Here is a 21722-nt window from a genome sequence, read left to right on the forward strand (position 1 = left end):
TCACAGGCAGGACCCCTGGCGCAGTCACAGGCAGAACATCTGGCGCAGTCACAGGCAGAACATCTGGCGCAGTCACAGGCAGAACATCTGGCGCAGTCACAGGCAGAACATCTGGCGCAGTCACAGGCAGGACCCCTGGCGCAGTCACAGGCAGAACATCTGGTGCAGTCACAGGCAGGACCCCTGGCGCAGTCACAGGCAGAAATCTGGCGCAGTCACAGGCAGGACACCTGGCGCAGTCACAGGCAGAACATCTGGCGCAGTCACAGGCAGGACCCCTGGTGCAGTCACAGGCAGAAATCTGGCGCAGTCACAGGCAGGACACCTGGCGCAGTCACAGGCAGAACATCTGGCGCAGTCACAGGCAGGACCCCTGGCGCAGTCACAGGCAGGACCCCTGGTGCAGTCACAGGCAGGACCCCTGGTGCAGTCACAGGCAGGACACCTGGTGCAGTCACAGGCAGGACCCCTGGTGCAGTCACAGGCAGGACACCTGGTGCAGTCACAGGCAGGACACCTGGCGCAGTCACAGGCAGGACTCCTGGTGCAGTCACAGGCAGAACATCTGGCGCAGTCACAGGCAGGACCCCTGGTGCAGTCACAGGCAGGACCCCTGGTGCAGTCACAGGCAGGACCCCTGATGCAGTCACAGGCAGGACCCCTGGTGCAGTCACAGGCAGAACATCTGGTGCAGTCACAGGCAGGACCCCTGGCGCAGTCACAGGCAGGACCCCTGGCGCAGTCACAGGCAGGACCCCTGATGCAGTCACAGGCAGGACCCCTGGTGCAGTCACAGGCAGGACCCCTGGTGCAGTCACAGGCAGAACATCTGGTGCAGTCACAGGCAGAACATCTGGTGCAGTCACAGGCAGAACATCTGGCGCAGTCACAGGCAGAACATCTGGCGCAGTCACAGGCAGAACATCTGGCGCAGTCACAGGCAGAACATCTGGTGCAGTCACAGGCAGAACATCTGGCGCAGTCACAGGCAGAACATCTGGCGCAGTCACAGGCAGAACATCTGGTGCAGTCACAGGCAGAACATCTGGCGCAGTCACAGGCAGGACCCCTGGCGCAGTCACAGGCAGAACATCTGGTGCAGTCACAGGCAGAACATCTGGTGCAGTCACAGGCAGGACCCCTGGCGCAGTCACAGGCAGAACATCTGGCGCAGTCACAGGCAGGACCCCTGGCGCAGTCACAGGCAGAACATCTGGTGCAGTCACAGGCAGAACATCTGGTGCAGTCACAGGCAGAACATCTGGCGCAGTCACAGGCAGGACCCCTGGCGCAGTCACAGGCAGAACATCTGGTGCAGTCACAGGCAGAACATCTGGTGCAGTCACAGGCAGAACATCTGGCGCAGTCACAGGCAGGACCCCTGGCGCAGTCACAGGCAGAACATCTGGCGCAGTCACAGGCAGAACATCTGGCGCAGTCACAGGCAGAACATCTGGCGCAGTCACAGGCAGAACATCTGGCGCAGTCACAGGCAGGACCCCTGGCGCAGTCACAGGCAGAACATCTGGTGCAGTCACAGGCAGGACCCCTGGCGCAGTCACAGGCAGAAATCTGGCGCAGTCACAGGCAGGACACCTGGCGCAGTCACAGGCAGAACATCTGGCGCAGTCACAGGCAGGACCCCTGGTGCAGTCACAGGCAGAAATCTGGCGCAGTCACAGGCAGGACACCTGGCGCAGTCACAGGCAGAACATCTGGCGCAGTCACAGGCAGGACCCCTGGCGCAGTCACAGGCAGGACCCCTGGTGCAGTCACAGGCAGGACCCCTGGTGCAGTCACAGGCAGGACACCTGGTGCAGTCACAGGCAGGACCCCTGGTGCAGTCACAGGCAGGACACCTGGTGCAGTCACAGGCAGGACACCTGGCGCAGTCACAGGCAGGACTCCTGGTGCAGTCACAGGCAGAACATCTGGCGCAGTCACAGGCAGGACCCCTGGTGCAGTCACAGGCAGGACCCCTGGTGCAGTCACAGGCAGGACCCCTGATGCAGTCACAGGCAGGACCCCTGGTGCAGTCACAGGCAGAACATCTGGTGCAGTCACAGGCAGGACCCCTGGCGCAGTCACAGGCAGGACCCCTGGCGCAGTCACAGGCAGGACCCCTGATGCAGTCACAGGCAGGACCCCTGGTGCAGTCACAGGCAGGACCCCTGGTGCAGTCACAGGCAGAACATCTGGTGCAGTCACAGGCAGAACATCTGGTGCAGTCACAGGCAGAACATCTGGCGCAGTCACAGGCAGAACATCTGGCGCAGTCACAGGCAGAACATCTGGCGCAGTCACAGGCAGAACATCTGGTGCAGTCACAGGCAGAACATCTGGCGCAGTCACAGGCAGAACATCTGGCGCAGTCACAGGCAGAACATCTGGTGCAGTCACAGGCAGAACATCTGGCGCAGTCACAGGCAGGACCCCTGGCGCAGTCACAGGCAGAACATCTGGCGCAGTCACAGGCAGAACATCTGGCGCAGTCACAGGCAGAACATCTGGCGCAGTCACAGGCAGAACATCTGGCGCAGTCACAGGCAGGACCCCTGGCGCAGTCACAGGCAGAACATCTGGTGCAGTCACAGGCAGGACCCCTGGCGCAGTCACAGGCAGGACCCCTGGTGCAGTCACAGGCAGGACCCCTGGCGCAGTCACAGGCAGGACCCCTGGCGCAGTCACAGGCAGGACCCCTGGTGCAGTCACAGGCAGGACCCCTGGTGCAGTCACAGGCAGGACACCTGGTGCAGTCACAGGCAGAACATCTGGCGCAGTCACAGGCAGGACCCCTGGTGCAGTCACAGGCAGGACTCCTGGTGCAGTCACAGGCAGGACTCCTGGTGCAGTCACAGGCAGGACCCCTGATGCAGTCACAGGCAGGACCCCTGGTGCAGTCACAGGCAGGACCCCTGATGCAGTCACAGGCAGGACCCCTGGTGCAGTCACAGGCAGGACCCCTGGCGCAGTCACAGGCAGGACCCCTGGTGCAGTCACAGGCAGGACCCCTGGTGCAGTCACAGGCAGGACCCCTGGTGCAGTCACAGGCAGGACACCTGGCGCAGTCACAGGCAGAACATCTGGCGCAGTCACAGGCAGAACATCTGGCGCAGTCACAGGCAGGACCCCTGGCGCAGTCACAGGCAGAAATCTGGCGCAGTCACAGGCAGGACACCTGGCGCAGTCACAGGCAGAACCCCTGGTGCAGTCACAGGCAGAACATCTGGCGCAGTCACAGGCAGGACCCCTGGTGCAGTCACAGGCAGGACCCCTGGTGCAGTCACAGGCAGGACCCCTGGCGCAGTCACAGGCAGGACCCCTGGCGCAGTCACAGGCAGGACCCCTGGTGCAGTCACAGGCAGGACCCCTGGTGCAGTCACAGGCAGGACCCCTGGTGCAGTCACAGGCAGGACACCTGGTGCAGTCACAGGCAGGACACCTGGCGCAGTCACAGGCAGGACTCCTGGTGCAGTCACAGGCAGAACATCTGGCGCAGTCACAGGCAGGACCCCTGGTGCAGTCACAGGCAGGACTCCTGGTGCAGTCACAGGCAGGACCCCTGATGCAGTCACAGGCAGGATCCCTGGTGCAGTCACAGGCAGGACCCCTGGTGCAGTCACAGGCAGGACCCCTGATGCAGTCACAGGCAGGACCCCTGGCGCAGTCACAGGCAGGACCCCTGGCGCAGTCACAGGCAGGACCCCTGGTGCAGTCACAGGCAGGACCCCTGGTGCAGTCACAGGCAGGACACCTGGTGCAGTCACAGGCAGGACCCCTGGTGCAGTCACAGGCAGGACACCTGGTGCAGTCACAGGCAGGACCCCTGGCGCAGTCACAGGCAGGACTCCTGGTGCAGTCACAGGCAGAACATCTGGCGCAGTCACAGGCAGGACCCCTGGTGCAGTCACAGGCAGAACATCTGGTGCAGTCACAGGCAGAACATCTGGCGCAGTCACAGGCAGAACATCTGGTGCAGTCACAGGCAGAACATCTGGCGCAGTCACAGGCAGAACATCTGGCGCAGTCACAGGCAGAACATCTGGCGCAGTCACAGGCAGAACATCTGGCGCAGTCACAGGCAGAACATCTGGCGCAGTCACAGGCAGGACCCCTGGTGCAGTCACAGGCAGAACATCTGGCGCAGTCACAGGCAGAACATCTGGCGCAGTCACAGGCAGGACCCCTGGCGCAGTCACAGGCAAGACCCCTGGTGCAGTCACAGGCAGAACATCTGGCGCAGTCACAGGCAGGACCCCTGGCGCAGTCACAGGCAGGACCCCTGGCGCAGTCACAGGCAGGACCCCTGGCGCAGTCACAGGCAGAACATCTGGCGCAGTCACAGGCAGGACCCCTGGCGCAGTCACAGCATTTTCATTCCCTGCAAGTTCCTGAGAACTGTATATTTGTGAGTTACCAGCGGGTCCTTCTCATTGGCTGCCTGTACACCCCAGGGACACGTCTGCTGCACAATCACGGTGCTAGTGACGTGTAGAGAGGCGTGTACATGTATGTACACATGGGACGAGGGCTACGTGTTAGTGCTGTGTAGGGTACACGATGCCAGTGTTATGGTGGTGGCTGGCACAGAGTGGTATTTTTCACATAGGGTTGTCAGTATTTATGTTTACACGGTGTGCCGCAGTATATACGGTGTGCCGCAGTACATACGGTGGCTTATAACAATCCAAGAATCAACACAAAGGGTCCCATTCAGAGTTAAACGCAAATCCATTTGTGGAGCGAATCTTCTGTTTTCACACTGCACATCCAGCCGCGGGCATTAATGGCGCCAAGGGGGTGTGGGGGGGTACTGTTTACCCAGGCTTGTTGGAGGGCCCCTTTGCAGCATGCGGTGTCATGGGCCTGGGTCAGTTTCTGGGCAGCGCTGCTGAAGGGGACAAGTGTAGCGTGTTGCGCATTTTACTTTTTTTTAAGGGGATATTGCCACGCCAAATTTGCTCCCTTAGACCGCTGCCCAGTTCCCATAAGAGATGTGTCTGATTACTTCCAGATTACCTGAACGTGCTGATAAACAGCCACTGGAAATCTCGCTACTGCTGCGTGAAGGACGGCCAGCTACACTTCTACCAGGACAGGAGCAGGAGTAAGTTCGCCATCCATCCGGTGTCCCTGACGGGCTGCGACATCATTCCTCAGCCCACCCCGGACCACCTGTATTCCTTCCGGATCCTGCATAATGGGGAAGAGCTGGCCACTCTGGAGGTAAGAACCTTTTCTACGCCCAGCCATGGTCACACGTGTACGCAGGACGAATCCTCTTAGTCTATGTACTCAAGGAAAATAAAACGGTCACAATGATTTAAAAACTTTTGCCGGTTGTAACTGAAAACGATTTATAACCCCACAAATGAATTATAGCCCCTCAGGATCAAGCCCCACCATAATAATAATTACGTATGTAGAAGCCGTCTCTCCGGCAGCCTACAATTCATATAGAACCTCTACAGACCGGATCAAGGGTCCATCAGGGAACGTCATAGGATTGCTCCACTACAACCTGCGCTGTTTGTAAGATCGCACCCTTACATTAGGGGGGGATGTATCAAGCCTTGGAGATAGAAATCATGGGGAAGTCGCCCGACGCAACCAATAAGCTTCCAGCTATCTAGCACAACCTATGAAATGACAGTTAGTAGCTGATGCCAGTATATTTTTGGATTGTGGGAGGAAACCGGAGTAGCCGGAGCATGAGATTTAATGACAACCAGCCATCCAATCAGGAGCCTGCTATCACTGTCTGTTACACATCAGATCCCTCCCCCCTAGTAATGACTCAGGTGTCCAGTAGAGGTCCTCCGTATAAAGGAGCACTGTTTAGGGCCTACTACCTCACACATGCTGGGGGTCCAATGGGAGTGACACCTGCCAGTGTAGTAAGAGGGGTGCGCAAAAGCTATTTTCATCATGATATCTTCTAAGTATAACAATCAGGGACGCGTAGAGGGTGGTAGGGGGGTTTACAAGGTACTTGGGCCTGGCCTGAAGGAGAGTTGCAACCACACGACCCAAGAAAATCAGTGAATTGACGGGTGTGTTTAACCCTTACGGACTCAGTATTTGGGAAGTGGCGTGGCCCCGAGGCTCCCATCTCCCTCCGTTCCTTCTGAGTCGTTCCCATGGGCCAAAGTTCCTGTTTCCCTGGGTGAGGCTTTAGTGACTCTCAGGGTAGATGTCCTTCAACAGCCTCAAGACCCTCGCCCATGTTAGAGCTTTGTGCCCCCTGGGTTGGGGAGCCCATCCTCTTTGGAGGAGCGTCTGAATGACCGCTCTCCTTTGCCGCTTTTTCATTTTTGTTTTTTTTAAAGACCCATTTTCTTATTGCAGCAGGGTGTTTCCACAGTGCAACAAGATAAAAAATAAATAAAAATGAACACCAGGGGGTATATTTTCAAAGAGATGTTTTTGACCTCAAAATGAAAGCATTTTTTGCACTTGAGTGATGACGTCTGACCCTTGCTGCCTCGTATATATATATACCCCCAAGAAGCTTCACTTTATACTGTACCTCTGCTTTACTGCCCTCTGCTGGAAATTCCATGTATCTCCACGCACAGTGCATTCTCTCTCCCTGCGGGGTGAGTTGGAGGACAGCCGGATTTACTCACTTCCTCCCGCAGAGTAAACGCTGAACGTTTGCTGTAAACTGTGTATCTTATAAACAAATTATATGTATCCTTTCACTTTCTATTGCCTTCATGCCTGTATTACTATCAGTACAAACATTTCAGGGTATTTCTGTTTTTTGGTTGTTGTTTTTTTAAAGATCCAGGAGGACATGTATCAAGTCTTGGAGAGACATAAAGTGGAGCAGTTGCCCAAAGCAACCAATCCGTTTCTAACTGTCGTTTATCCAGCACAATCTATGAAATGAAAGTTGATTGGTTGGGCAACTTCTCCGCTTTATCTCTCTCCAAGCCTTGATACAGCTCCCCTACATCCCCTCTCAGGTACTATATTAGCACGTTCTCCCATGAGTTGTGTGCACATATATCTCCGTTATGTCTGAGGAGGTGGATGGGATGACTCTCCACCATCTGGCGACACTTAACGCTGTGTACTGTAGTGATGTGCGCTGTTTACACGCAGGCAAAGTCCTCGGAGGACATGGGCCACTGGCTGGGACTCCTCCTGTCTGAATCTGGCTCAAAGACGGACCCAGAAGAATTTAATTATGACTATGTGGATTCTGAGCGAGTTTCCTGCATTGTCAGCGCAGCCAAGAACTCCTACTTGTAAGTCTACAACGTCTCCTTTCATCGTATTCAAATTACCCCCCCTTCCCCCTTCTGCATAGGCGCACACTGTCCCCAAGCCCTAATGTGCAGGCAGTGGGGGCGGCTGGGAGAAATGAAGAGGCGCAGTCAGAGCATATTAACTATTTGTCCGCTGAGCTGACACTTTGGGCATGACGCAGTATGTGCGCCAGGACATATGCCAAAACAAAGGTGCATTCCATACAGTGAATGGCTGTCAGCACTCTGATTGGTGAATAGTTCCAGCCATCCACCAATCAGCATTCACTGTCTGGGTGCAGGCTGGGAGGGAAGTAGAGATTGCTGCCTGGCCGCTCTGATTGTGGGACCACCACCCGCCCCTGCTCGGAAGCCCCTAGAATTGTGGGGCCCTTAGGCAGCTGCCTAGTATGCCTACACGTGAGGATGGCACCCTGATGACGTTGCATATACACAAATACACAACAGAGCTCAGTGTTTGGTTGGCATAAATAATAAGTCCGCTTGTTAAGTCATGTGAATAGGCCATCTTGGCGCCATCTCAGCGGACAAGCAAAAGTCGGAACATTTTGCGTGACTAAAAGTCAGAGCGACATTTTACAGCCTCGCAGATACCGCCATCTTGATGAACTAGCTCTTGTGCATAAAATAGATTGTCACAGGAATAGTGTTACTTACATGTTATAGTGAAATGTATTTTATTTTGCTAATTAAGCACTATTAAGTAACGACCTATTATTTCATAATAAAATATATATTATTGTTTTACAATGAATCATCTCACCCTATTCTGAATTACGCATTTCTTCTTTGCAGCTTGATGCAGAGAAAATATTCTGAGCCCAACACTTACATCGACAACCCGCGCAATGGGAGGAGTCAACAGGATGATCTGTATGATGACGTTGATGTGTCAGACCCAGTGGTGAGTGGCCCTCAGTGGCAATATGAGCCCCCCTTCCTTCATTACGTTTTATGGAAGCGTTAGTATTCCGCTGCATGTCAGATCTGCGTACGATGTTAGACTTTAGGGCAATCCTTAAACTGTGGAGAATTGTATTGATAAAACTCCATAAAACCAGGGAAGTCTTCTGGATCCACACCTGAAGGCCGTTTCCCATGTGGCTGGGATGTAATAACTAATTGCCGACTTTCTAGACTCTGATTCCAGTTGACAAGATTCCCGAAATCATTCACTAGGAGATAATTAACCAAAAATATGTGATTTTAGGACCACCACAGGGCCATATTAACAATGGGGTGGATGGGACTACAGTTCCAGGCCTCCACACATAAATAGGCCCATCAGCATGATAGTGACCAGCCATATGGTCAGCCAAAAATCATGAGCATTAAATTGTATCTCTATTTTCCCGTGCAATTATTCTACAATTTACATGTTTAGGGAGTGTATACGCCCAAACACACTGGCCACACCCACATGACACTGGTCACACCCACGCGGCACAAGTCACACCCACACGGCACTTGCCAAACCCACACGGCACTGGTCCCACCCACATGGCACTGGTCACACCCACAAGGTACTGGCCACACCCATACGGCACTGGTCACACCCATACTGCAGTGGCCACACCCACACAACATTGGTCACACCCACACAGAATGTGCAGTATGAACGCAGACAAGATACCCGCATCAGCCCCGTATTTATATTGGTTATTAATATTATTAGTAATGCAGCACATACTGTATGAGACTATTCCCATTCTGCGACTGCATGTGGCCACTAATGGTATTATAGTAACTGGACAGCTCAGGCCCAGGCAACCTTTGACCCTCCTGCCATTGTTACTCTACACATCCTAAGCCAGCCATAGGTTGGCTGACTGATCTCTGGACTTTCACAGAAATACGGCAGCTTGCACTGAGTAATTCTGAAAGGAAGAGAGAAGTATAAGATGTACGAGAACAATGGCCCTCATTCTGAGTTGATTGCTATCTGCTTTCGGTCGCAGCGCGCCGCTTAGGTAAAACAGTGGCATTTCTGCGCATGCGTATGGTGCGCAGTGCGCACGCGCGACGTACTTTCACACAAGACTATGCAATTTCACACAAGGTCTAGCAACGCTTTTCAATCGCACTGCTGACCGCTGAGTGATTGACAGGAAGTGGGTGTTTCTGGGTGGTAACCGACCGTTTTCCGGGAGTGTGCTGAAAAACGCAGGCGTGTCAGATACAAACGCAGGCTTGCCTGGGGAAACGGGGGAGTGGCTGGCTGAACGCAGGGCGTGTTTGTGACGTCAAAATAGGAACTAAATAGTCTGAAGTAATCGCAAGGTAGGAGTAGGTCTGGAGCTACTCAGAAACTGCTTGAAAAATTTTAGTCGCCGTTTTGTGATCCTTTCGTTCGCACTTCTGCTATGCTAAGATACACTCCCAGAGGGCAGAGGCTTAGCGTGTGCAATGCTGCTAAAAACAGCTAGCGAGCGATCAACTCGGAATGAGGGCCTATATGTACCCGTGATGTGTGCCGATTCTCCATGACGAGAACATGTGCCATATAACAGGGTATAGAGCTAAACTGGGACACAACTATTTTGAGGGTAATAAAATAAAATGAACTTTCCCTCTGCTCTATAATACATTATTTTGGTTTCCAGTGTATAAGTAATTACAGGAGACAGTGACCTCAGATTTACTTGTATGACCTCTGCTCCTGACACAGAAAGAAGACCCTAAAGCAGAGGTGCGAGTGGGGGAGACAGAAGATAGCGCTTACCTGGATCTGCTTCCGGCGAGATCTTTCCTGCACAGCCCCGGGGTAATACCTCAGACATGTACGGCTGTAGAAACCCCTCCGGGCCCAGACAAGGACCACAGCGAGGAGAAGGGACCGGAACCAGATACTTCCAGGGACCAGGAGCCCCCCTGTCCCATCCGCGAGGTGAGATACCACATGTCACAGTCCGTATTGTTCCTGTGTACAGCAGAACGCATAGATCTATAGTACTTCTCATATCATGATCACAGTACAGGGGCTTTCTCCATCAATCTAGAACTGTTTATTATTAGACTATTTTTCCCTCAATGTATCCCTGAAATCCCATTATCTCATGGTTAATTCTCGTAACTTATTAATGACGTGTGCTAAGGCGTATTTCTCATGTCACAGGAAACGGTGGTGTGCGCAGAGGAACCGGCCCCTGACCTTCAGGTGAAAACAGTGGCCGCCGTCACCTCCAGTCCGCTGCTGGGGAAAACCAAGAGCGACAGATCAAAGCTGGGCAGTCCAGGTGGGTTAGGTGTTAGTCGCGGAGATCCTCGGAGCTGCCCGCCACCGTGACGTCTCATCGTTACCATTTCTCTCTAGCACTAATTATCAACTTTAGGGAAAATGATGCACAAAACAAAATTACCCAAATGTATGAAGCCTTAAAAAGTGATAAAGTGGAGACGGAAAAAGAGTGATAAAGTACCAGCCAATCAGCTCCTAACTGTCATTTTTCAAACACAGCCTGTGACTTGGCAGTTAGGAAGCTGATTGGCTGGTCATTTATCACTCTTTATCTGTCTCCACTTTATCTCTTGTAAAGGCTTAAGGGTGGGATGTACTAATAATCTTTGCGGGCCAGCACCTGCTATCGCACCGCTTAGTATCACAATGCCATGGCAGTGGCTCCGTGCGAAAATTGGTGGTCCACAGGAGAGGGTGTGCGGGGGCCTCCGTCGCCTCCCAGCATCGGGAGGGGGCATCTGCTGTCAGTCCCGGGCTCATCCTCCCCGCAGCCGGAAGTACAGATGGCTGTGTTCCTGGGGGAGGAGGAAGCTGGGATCCAAGACTGCGACGGCAGCTGCCTGCATACAGGTATGGGGGGGCGGCGGCAGGTGCGACGGGATGCGGTAAGAAGCCCATAGGCTTCTATAGGGTACCGCCATAAAAAGATGGCGATACCCTCCGCATCAAAAAGTGGGCGGCCGTGTCTTAGTACATTTAAAAATGCGGTAAAACCCCCCTAGAACGGGGGTTTTACCGCATTTTTCCCTTAGTACATCCCGCCCCTATACATTTGGGCCACTGATGCAGTTAAATCGGCCTGATTCAGAGATGGGTTTACTGCCGATGCTGGACGCCTGCGTCTAAGCCGCGATTGCTAGCGCACAGAGTCGCAGCACTGATTACGGTGCCTGAAGTGAATTAGAAATGTATTGGCCGGTGACTGGGAGGTGGCTAATCAGACGCACGGAGGTGTCCGTGTTATGGGCGGGTTATGGGAGTGGGTGTGTCGCTGAACTGGAGACACCCAGCGACCAATCAGATTCTGCCATTTGCCCGATATCATTTAGCAGATATCTGGATGGTGTTACGTCACCGCACGTTTCCCAGTTACCTGTGACCCTGGTTTTATAAATGATCCCCAATGTCCTTCGCTCCCCAGTGACCGCTGTGATTGTATACGGGGGGGAGACAGATTATATATTACAGATACTGTCAGATTTGTGCCTTATCCCCTCTCTTTCACGCATCAGCCATTGAAACCAAACTGGGCAAGAACCGCACGGAGGCCGAAGCCAGGAGATTCACACAGGTGAAGGAGCGTCTGGAGAAAGAGCGAGAGGAGATCCGGGAGCAGCTGGCGCAGCTCCGAAAGGAAAGGAGAGAACTCAAAGAAAGCGTCGCCAACTGCACGGGTAGGTGCCCGTCCGTTACTACTGCCATGAAGGAGGGGGGGGGGGGGGGGGGGGTCGGTCTAGATTAATGTATTAGGTTCTAATATGACCAAGGGCATAACCATCCCTTATTACTACTGTAGGAGAATGGTTCTAGATCAGTGGTTCTCAAACTCGGTCCTCAGGACCCCACACGGTTCATGTTTTCCATGTCACCCGGCAGCTGCACTGTATATCACCAACTGTCACATTTTAAAAATCTACAGGTGACCTGCAAAACATGAACCGTGTGGTGTCCTGAGGACCGAGTTTGAGAACCTGTGCACTAGATCATTGTATTGGGTTCTAGGTTCCCAGTAACTGGTCCATCCTGTCATACTGGGGTCCAGTGCTCAGTAATGGAAGGGCTATGTACTAATGCCATGATTCCTGTATCTCCATCCTCTAAGAGCAGGTCCTCTGACTGCGAGCCCCCACCAGCAATGTGCAGACATATGATAGGAAGATAGGGAGAAGACATGGGGGGTAATTCAGACCTGATCGCAGCAGCAAATTTGTTAGCTAATGGGCCAAACCATGTTGCACTGCAGGTGGGGCAGATGTAACATGTGCAGAGAGAGAGAGTTAGATTTGGGTGGGTTATATTGTTTCTGTGCAGGGTAAATACTGGCTGCTTTATTTTTACACTGCAATTTAGATTTCTGTTAGAACACATCCCACCCAAATCTAACTCTCTCTGCACATGTTACATCTGCCCCTCCTGCAGTGCACATGGTTTTGCCCAATTGCTAACAAATTTGCTGCTGCGATCAGATCTGAATTAGGCCCATGGTGCTGGGATATAGAGGGACAGATGTTACGCAGCTGCCTGTATACCTAATGGCGGTAATATGTGTCTGTGACAGACAAGAAGCTGCTCCATGACCTGGAGGAGACGCTGAAGAGCAAAGAGGAAGAGTGTAAAGCGCGAGAGAACCACCGGGTTGACCTAGAGCTACAAATCGTGGAAGTGAAGGAGAACCTGAGGAAAGCGGAGCTCGGGCCGGTGACCCTTGGGACTACAGTGGACCAGGCCCACCTGGACAGCATTACAAGTGTAAGCCTCACAGCAGCGTCCGCAGAACACTTGGTCAACTACATTGTAATCCCCGGTCTATTCTGTGGATCAGTAGAACGTTCTTCTTTGTGGTACCTCCCAGCTCCGTCTCTCTGATCTCAGTGCCCAGTGTTCCAATCATCTATTAATAAATACTGCCCTGTATTAATGCTTCCGTCATATCCCCAGTGATAGTCCTGGATATACAGTCCTATATATGAAGGAAAGCCCAGGCTGACAGATAAAGCAGTGCAGTATCGGGTCTAGCAGGTCATCCCACCAGCAGCCACGTTACCCCTGCACAAGACAACCCAAAAGCTGGGCAGATAACCAGCAGAACACTTCCCCATGCAATAAGCTGCAGAGCCGGCAGGATTGCGTTCTCTCACCTGTCCTCCACTATTCCGCTCCCATATAAGCCGGTGCAGTACCAGGGCAGGAGACACGGGCCGCTGACCTATTGGCCTTACATCTCAGCGCTGGCCATTGCACACAGACACTGTGGTCTTCTAAAACCAGTGTATAGCGCATAAGAACCTGAGCTATATGTGGAAGTAAAGGTCTTGCTCGCTGGATGGTCTTTTAGAGAACCAACACCCCAAACTCCTGGAACTACAACCAACAAACCCAACCGTTAGTGATCACGCCTGGTAATGGGGTTGTCTCTGTGATCTTTATTTGGCATTATAAAGCAGACACGGTGTATTGTGGCATCCGGTGACGCCGTCTAACCGCAGCCCGGCAGGGTTAGAACCAGGAACAGCTGAGCACTAATAAGGCGGAACGCTGTCCGCTGCTTATGTATAGACTGACGGAAGTTTTACTTGTAATTAGTAAAATTTTCTCCTCTTGATGATTTGTACAGGGTAAAAGCAGCAGCCCCACCCACATCCCGGACTCCTCGCCGGTAAACGCTGCCATGGTGCTGAAGAGCCGGCCGTTATCTATAATGACCACCGGGAAAGGAACCGTCCTGCAGAAAGCCAAGGTAAATGTGTGCAGGATGCAGTGCATACCAATACACCAGAGGTTCCCGATCGCCGGCAACCTAACGGTACAGGTTTTAAGGATATCCAGAGGTGACTTAATTAGAACATCAGTTAGTTTGATTTAACCATGTGTGCTGAGCCATGGATATACTTACAACCTGGACCGTTGGGGTGCCTTGAGGACCGCGTGTAGGAACCTCTGTAATACACCATGTAATAAGTAAGATTCTGATCCATTTATACACAGACACTTACAGATGTGTGCTCAGTAGTCTATTCTCCAATCACACCAAATATCCTCATATGGCACAAGTCTGTTTATGTGACTAAGCTGCGCCACGCGTTCCGCCTCACGGTTTTGTGCCGAATGTGCATCTTAGTCATAGCACAGCTTTGCATGCAGCAGCGGTATGGGAAAAAGGCAAGAGGATGACACAGATGCTAAATTAAGATATAGGTACAAAAGTCTGCGAATCACTACCCTTGGCGGAGCCAAATGACAAAAAAAGGGATGGGTGAATGAGGACACCTTTGTACCTTACATCCTCACCTACCACACACATCCTGAGATACTGGACAGGAATCATCTTGTGTGGCCATACAATAATCGCCTAGTGATCCAGGCCACACTGATAGTATCAGATCACTATGCCTGGTGATGGTGATCCGGGTCACACTGATAGTATCAGTGCACAATGCCTGGTGATGGTGATCAGGGTCACACTGATAGTATCAGTGCACAATGCCTGGTGATGGTGATCCGGGTCACACTGATAGCATCAGTGCACTATGCCTGGTGATGGTGATCCGGGCCACACTGATAGTATCAGTGCACAATGCCTGGGGATGGTAATCCAGGCCACACTCAGTGTCCGTGCACAATGCCCATCGATGGTGATCGAGGCCACACTGATAGTATCAATGCACAATGCCCGTTGATGGTGATCCAGGTCACACTGATAGTGTCAGAACAGGACATGTTGATAAGAGAAGACCCTACAACATGACCCAAGCCTCTCTATACAAAAAGTTGTCCTACTAGATTCCTAGCTTAAGAACCAGTAACCAAATCTCTCAAAAATGTTTCAGCCCCTCTGCCACAATAACAGTGCCCCCATTTACCTTCCCTCCATTATACATTATTCAGGAAGGAGCCCTATGGGACTAATATGGTCCCCGTGCAGTAATGGGGGTCCCCCTTTGTCTGGGGAGCCGCAGTGGGAGTTGCATGCTCAGCAGACTGGGTAGGAAAGTCAGGTAGGGTTTAATATAAGCTGCTTGCTAAATTGTCCGGCGCCACTCCCTCTCCATAGACAGGACAGGAATACAGGCTTTCTAACCAGGGCAGCCATGAGGCGGGATCCCTTCTGTTGGTTAACACTGGGATCAAAAAATGGGAAAGAGCGAGGGGAAGGGGTATATTTATGGTGGGTTTAAAATATTCAGTAATTTACTGCCCTTCTGCACAGGTCTCCCCTGCTGGAGAGTCACCTGCACAGGGCTCCCCCTGCTGGAGAGTCACCTGCACAGGGCTCCCCCCTGCTGGAGAGTCACCTGCACAGGGCTCCCCTATGCTGGAGGGTCACCTGCACAGGGCTCCCCTCTGCTGGAGAGTCACCTGCACAGGGCTCCCCTCTGCTGGAGAGTCACCTGCACAGGGCTCACCCCTGCTGGAGAGTCACCCGCACACGGCTCCCCCTGCTGGAGAGTCCCCCACACAGGGCTCCCCTTGCTGGAGAGTCACCCGCACAGGGCTCCCCCTGCTGGAGAGGCACCCGCACAGGGCTCCCCCTGCTGGAGAGGCACCCGCACAGGGCTCCCCCTGCTGGAGAGGCACCCGCACAGGGCTCCCCCTGCTGGAGAGGCACCCGCACAGGGCTCCCCCTGCTGGAGAGGCACCCGCACAGGGCTCCCCCTGCTGGAGAGGCACCCGCACAGGGCTCCCCCTGCTGGATAGCCACCCGCTCAGGGCTCCCCCTGCTGGAGAGCCACCCGCACAGGGCTCCCCTGCTGGAGACTCACCCGCACAGGGCTCCCCCTCCTGGAGAGTCACCCGCACAGGGTTCCTCCTGCTGGAGAGTCACCCTCACAGGGTTCCTCCTGCTGGAGAGTCACCCTCATAGGGTTCCTCCTACTGGAGAGTCACCCGCACAAGGCTCCGCCTGCTGGAGTGTCACCCGCACAAGGCTCCGCCTGCTGGAGTGTCACCCGCACAGAGCTCTCCCTGCTGGAGAGTCGTCCGCACAGGCCTCCCCCTGCTGGAGTGTCACACCGCACAACGGTATAATCTACCAAACAGATTAATTCAACTTCTTGTTATCACACGTTGTGAATGATAAATGGTGCGCCAACCAATCAGCTCCTGACATTTTTAAAAACATGATAGGAGCTGATTGGCTGGAGCACCATTTATCGTTCGCAACGAGTGATAACAAGAATAAAGTCATTAAATCTGCCCCTTAGTCAGTTAATTCGTGTTATGTTCTGAAATACGCAAGAAGCAATGAAACATTAATCTTTATCATTTAGACAATTGATTCAGGTGAAGTTAATCCCAAACATTCCTGGAGAAATAGCTGTGATGCAATGTGGTGCCCATTCTTGATGTAATTGCACTTACAAAGACGTATGACTCTTCCATGTTCATATTCTGGATTTTTTGTTATTTTCTAGGAATGGGAGAAGAAAGGCGCAAGCTAGGAAACCTACTGCTCCTAAATGGACTTAAAGACTTGTATCTGGTCGGCATTGTATTTACCAGATGTCAGGACCTCACCCCTTCCTGAAAGAGAACCAACACTTTAGACCTCCAGGGGTCCTCTTCTTGAGTTGCACATGACCAGGCTCTGGGTGACCAAAGCCAAGACATTAGCCAACTGCCCTCTCGTGTTGGCAGTAATCCATGGGGCATAATAGACTGACTGGAGTACAGCGACCACCTGCCTGGACCTCTGTCGCTGTTACGGTGACCTCAGACTAGGTCCAGGTCTACAGTATCTGGGGTTGTGTGTTAAATCCAGCAATTTGCCCATGAAATATTTCACCCATCCAGGGGTGGAGAGGACGGGCAACCTCTACAGGATGGCGCAGCAAGACTTTGCACCACTGTTCAGTACTTAACGGATATCCTGCCACCTATTTTAGGAATAAAGTGAAAGCTTTCTATATGGTTGAACATATTTATTGTCATATAACAATTTCAAGTCTGACGATTTCATGAGGAGAACTACGAAACCTAGAGATGGGGCTCCATGACGGAGAAGAGCAGGAGACATTAAACTATGTAAGGGGACCATACGGTAACTAACAGGTAATGCTCAGATAACAACAAAAACAAAATTTCTCTTAAAAACCATGGAACTGGTTCTGTATGACAAGACATTAAGCATTGACTCGGAGTCTGCGGTGATTCCGATCCTCCTTCCATATTTTCCACCGCACCCAATATAGACTGAGCTGGGCCACAGTTTCCCTGTCATCTGCTTAAAGAAGTGACTGATTTGGGGCTTATTAATGTTAAAGTGTTTCAAAGTATTTTATGATTCCTAAATGAAAAATTAAACCTAAATCTGAACATTTTGGTAATTAATTTCGGTTCTCTGTGATTACACGGATAAAGAGAAAGTAGGGTCACGCTGTACAGCGCGTTCAGGCAAGCTTCATTCACACCGGCAGTGTAGCTAACACCTGATGCCAACGTCCGACTCACGGTGATCAGGACAGATGGATCAGTGTGACCATCAAGCCGCCTGTGAGGCCCGTCTGGTGGTAAACCCAGATGAATGTGCTTCACTATGATTCGCTGCTAGTGCCCTATTCATATTATCTCAAATGTTCTACTCTAGGGGTGTCGGTACTCTAACCGGCTACCGCTGTTACGGTGATTACCAAGAGGGTGGGACCAAAGGCCTTAATATAACTCCTCGTCTCCCATCATTGGTGAGGGAGGTGATGGGTATCCAAAGAGCCGGTGATATCCATATTACCGTACACTGACCATGTGGCCACAGGCGCTAAAGGAGACATGCGGACTATGGCCTGTCACTAATGCCACCAGTCTCAGGGACAATGGGAAGCTGGTCAAGTTCTCTTGTATCAAATTCATGTGGAACCATTGCTCAGGGGTCATGGGTCCACTACTGGACAGGACAAGCATGTTTGGAATGGATGTTGCCAGGAGGTAGATAGTCACGGAAACATAGGATGTGACGGCAGATGAGGAGCACTTGGCCCATCTAGTCTGCCCCTTTTCTAACCTTTAGGTAACCTCAACCCTATTTGATCCTTATTTCTTTGTAAGGATATCCTTATGTCTATCCCATGCATGTTTATATGCTCTACTGTCTTAGCCTCTACCACCTCGGATGGGAGGCTATTCCACTTGTCCACTACCCTTTCTGTAATTTCATTTTTCCTCAGATTCCCCCTGAACCTCCCCCCCTCCAGTGTCAGTGCATGTCCTCGTGTTCTAATACTTCTCCTCCTGTGAAGAATGTTTCCCTCCTGTACCTTGTTACAACCCTTGGTATATTTGGAAGGTTCTATCATGTCAGTATGTCGATACTGACTTATATCGACACAATTCCGACGCAGTTGTAATTCTACTTAAAGCATTTTAATCAGCTTGGCATTAGGACTTTAAAATGCTGCTGTAACACCATGTCTAAAGTTATAACACTGAACCGGATAAAATGCTTTACGTAGCATTATAACCACGTCAGCATTGTGGTGTCGGTACAGTGTCGACATTCTAACTATTGACATGCTGTATGTTTCCTGTATGTAATGGGTAATCCAGGTGGCAATTTCATTCCCTCACTTTTTTCCACGTTCCAGTCTCACATTTACCTCAGTTGTACCATAAGAGTAATACACTAGGGGGAGATTTATCAAACCATCTCACCAGGACTAGCGGATGTGTTTCCCATAGCAACCGGATTCTGGCTGCCATCTTCCACAATGTTCTAGATACATGATTGGGGGATATGGGTAACACCCACCACTGTATATTACTTATGGAACAATAGGGGTAAATATGGACACTCTGTGCAATTGCCCCGACTGACAGAACAGATCCGCTCTGTCAGTCCCTCCATTGGTTACCGGTATTCTACCGTATTCAATATAAAATACTTTTACTCACACACAAAGCTATTACCCAAACTGCACCAACACACATCTCTTCACTCATCTCAAAATATCTCCCTACCCGACCTCTCCGCTCTGCACAAGATCTCAGTCTCTCATCCACACGCATTACTTGTTCACACTCAAAATTACAGGACTTTATCCGTGCTTCACCCACTCTGTGGAATGCCCTCCCATGCACAATAAGACTCACCGCTAGTCTCTAAACCTTTATACGTTCCCTGAAAACTCACCTCTTCAGACAAGCCTATCAAATTCCAGACCCACCCACATAACCTTCAATGCTTCCCTATCCAATTACATCCTCTCTGTACAGTATACATAACCTCACATTTTGTCTTCAAACATTGCTGGGTGATCATATCATACAACCCATTAAGAACCTAGCAATCTGGTGGACCATTATGCAATAGGTAGCATCTATCCTTGTGTATCAATGCCTATTTCCATGTACTCTAGATTGTAAGCTTGCGAGCAGGGTCTTCCTACCTCTATGTCTGTCTGTCTGTCTTTGCCCAGTTTTGTTCTATAACTGTTGTTCTAATTGTAAAGTGCAACGGAATATGCTGCGCTATATAAGAAACTGTTAATAAATAAATACTACCCCACCGTGTGAAGAGAGGGGAGATCCAGATTTAGGATGTCTGACACATCCCGCATCTAAATTCGCCGCTTCCTTGGACAATCCTGAACGACAGTCAGGAGTCTCAATAGAGCGTCCCAATAGAGAAACGGTCACTGACATCACAGCTTGGACGCTTGATCTTCATCGTGCTCCTCGGAGCCTGTACACGGACACTCACCCAGGTGTTTCCTCCCTTACAAGCCTCCCGTGACATATAGATGTAGGCAAACACGAGTCAGCGCCGTTACATTTCATACATTCATTTATTCATTTTTGGGTTACGGCTAATGGTACATTCCCTGTATAAGGGATAAACCTGTCTTTGGTCTCGCAGGGGAGAGATGGAAATAGGACCCCACTCCCCGATTCGCCTCGATCATTACTGAGGGTAAAGTGGGCCCAGCTGCAGTGGCCAAGGCCCTGCAGCCCATTCAGTAACAGTCTTGAGACACAAGTCTGACGCTGAAGCCTCTCTCACAGATGGGAGTATTCCGCCTACGCAGAGAGCGGCCCCGACAACGTGACTTTAATCCATACAAAACACGTTGTACAAGAGAATTTTTTTTTATTTTTTACAATTCAGCAAAAAAAACCTGTACAAATCCATATTAACAAATAATCTAATAATTATGATAATAACAATTACCTCATATATAAATATAGTACAAAATACAGTGGGTGTCTAGATCAGAGGTTCTCAAACTCGGTCCTCGGGGACACACACAGTGCATGTTTTGCAGGTCTCCTCACAGAATCGCAAGTGAAATAATTAGCTCCACCTGTGGACCTTTTAAAATGTGTCAGTGAGTAATTAATACACCTGTGCACCTGCTGGGTTACCTGCAAAACATGCACTGTGTGTGCCCCCGAGGATCGAGTTTGAGAACCTCTGGTCTACATTATACCTCTGCTACAAAACCTGATAAAACCAGCGAGTTACAGCACGCCTGGCTACCATCTGTATCTATAACATACACGTTAGCTACAAGATTCAAGTTCTACTGTAGGTGGTGGAACAATAAGACGTTAATATAATAATCCACAGACAAATATACGGATATAAATCTGTCCGCACATCTCAGATATCCTTTTACCATACAATAAGGTAGTAAGCAGACTACCGTGGCCATACATAAAAGCAGACGCAGTGACATCCAATTTAGAATCAGCCCCTTTGAGAACAGACTCTGAAAAAGTTGATGCTTTGACTTGGTGCCCTCTAGTGTCCACTCCGTGCCATTACACCAGTCTATTCTTGCAGCGAGGTAGCAGTTTGCAATACCCCAGACTGCCAGTGAGTCGGTGATATGTGAAAATGCAATCCAAGTCTCTGAATGTCCTACCACGGCCCACAACAAGTATGGTGTTGGCCCTCAAGCAGTAAACAAGGCTGAAGTTATGGTGCCTTCCGGGAGGGTTTCCGGTGGTGCCGCGCTGTGCTGGAGTGCCTCTGTCGCCGAAGCTTGCCTTGTAGTCCTAGGGGCCAGTGTGCATCCCCTCTGAGTATTCCTACAATGTGAACACACACAACAAAGTCACAGGGACATTGTTAAAAAAGGAAATAGGCTCTAATTGATAGACCAGACAGACTTAGCCGCATGGTTGGGACTTATTGATAATTACTTATAACCCACCTGATAGGCTACAATAGTGATTGGCTAGCTGCTACACTTTGGGGGCACCATGGGGCGGCCCGCTAACCGTCAAAAGGGCCGCACTTTACTCCAAATCTCAGATCTCAGTAGAAAGTTTTATAAATACATTTCATCAATGACTGAGACACCCGTCTGTAATAACAGCAGGCCATTTACACAACCATTACACGCTACAACACACCCTACCACAACAAAGCAGGACGGGGCCTCCAATTGCAGACTCTGAGGGCCTGGACAGATTAATCCTGTGGGGTGTTATTAATTATTAGAACGTTTATCACACCTTTCATCATCATCCTACTTAATAAAAGGTGAACACTG

General features: G+C 51.1%; 2 protein-coding genes across 4 annotated transcripts in view; one reads left to right on the top strand and one right to left on the bottom strand.

The window, feature by feature from the left end:
* Positions 1–17547, top strand: part of AFAP1L2 (actin filament associated protein 1 like 2) — a 187305-nt gene extending 169758 nt beyond the window's left edge. For both annotated transcript variants that reach the window (XM_063962546.1, XM_063962545.1), the window contains exons 11-19: positions 5015–5226; positions 7111–7256; positions 8073–8181; positions 9946–10164; positions 10393–10513; positions 11748–11909; positions 12794–12984; positions 13850–13972; positions 16647–17547. In XM_063962546.1, coding sequence (XP_063818616.1) covers positions 5015–5226; positions 7111–7256; positions 8073–8181; positions 9946–10164; positions 10393–10513; positions 11748–11909; positions 12794–12984; positions 13850–13972; positions 16647–16673 — 1310 coding nt within the window. In that variant the 3' untranslated portion in view covers positions 16674–17547. The remainder of the gene's footprint in view (positions 1–5014; positions 5227–7110; positions 7257–8072; positions 8182–9945; positions 10165–10392; positions 10514–11747; positions 11910–12793; positions 12985–13849; positions 13973–16646) is intronic.
* Positions 17548–19990: 2443 nt separating this feature from the next.
* The window catches only part of VWA2 (von Willebrand factor A domain containing 2), a 58939-nt gene continuing 57207 nt past the window's right edge, over positions 19991–21722 (bottom strand). For both annotated transcript variants that reach the window (XM_063962548.1, XM_063962547.1), the window contains exon 14: positions 19991–21255. In XM_063962548.1, the coding sequence (XP_063818618.1) occupies positions 21143–21255 (113 nt within the window). In that variant the 3' untranslated portion in view covers positions 19991–21142. The remainder of the gene's footprint in view (positions 21256–21722) is intronic.

Source organism: Pseudophryne corroboree, chromosome 3 (assembly GCF_028390025.1).
Source record: "Pseudophryne corroboree isolate aPseCor3 chromosome 3, aPseCor3.hap2, whole genome shotgun sequence".
In the NCBI taxonomy this organism is placed as follows: Eukaryota; Metazoa; Chordata; class Amphibia; order Anura; family Myobatrachidae; genus Pseudophryne; species Pseudophryne corroboree.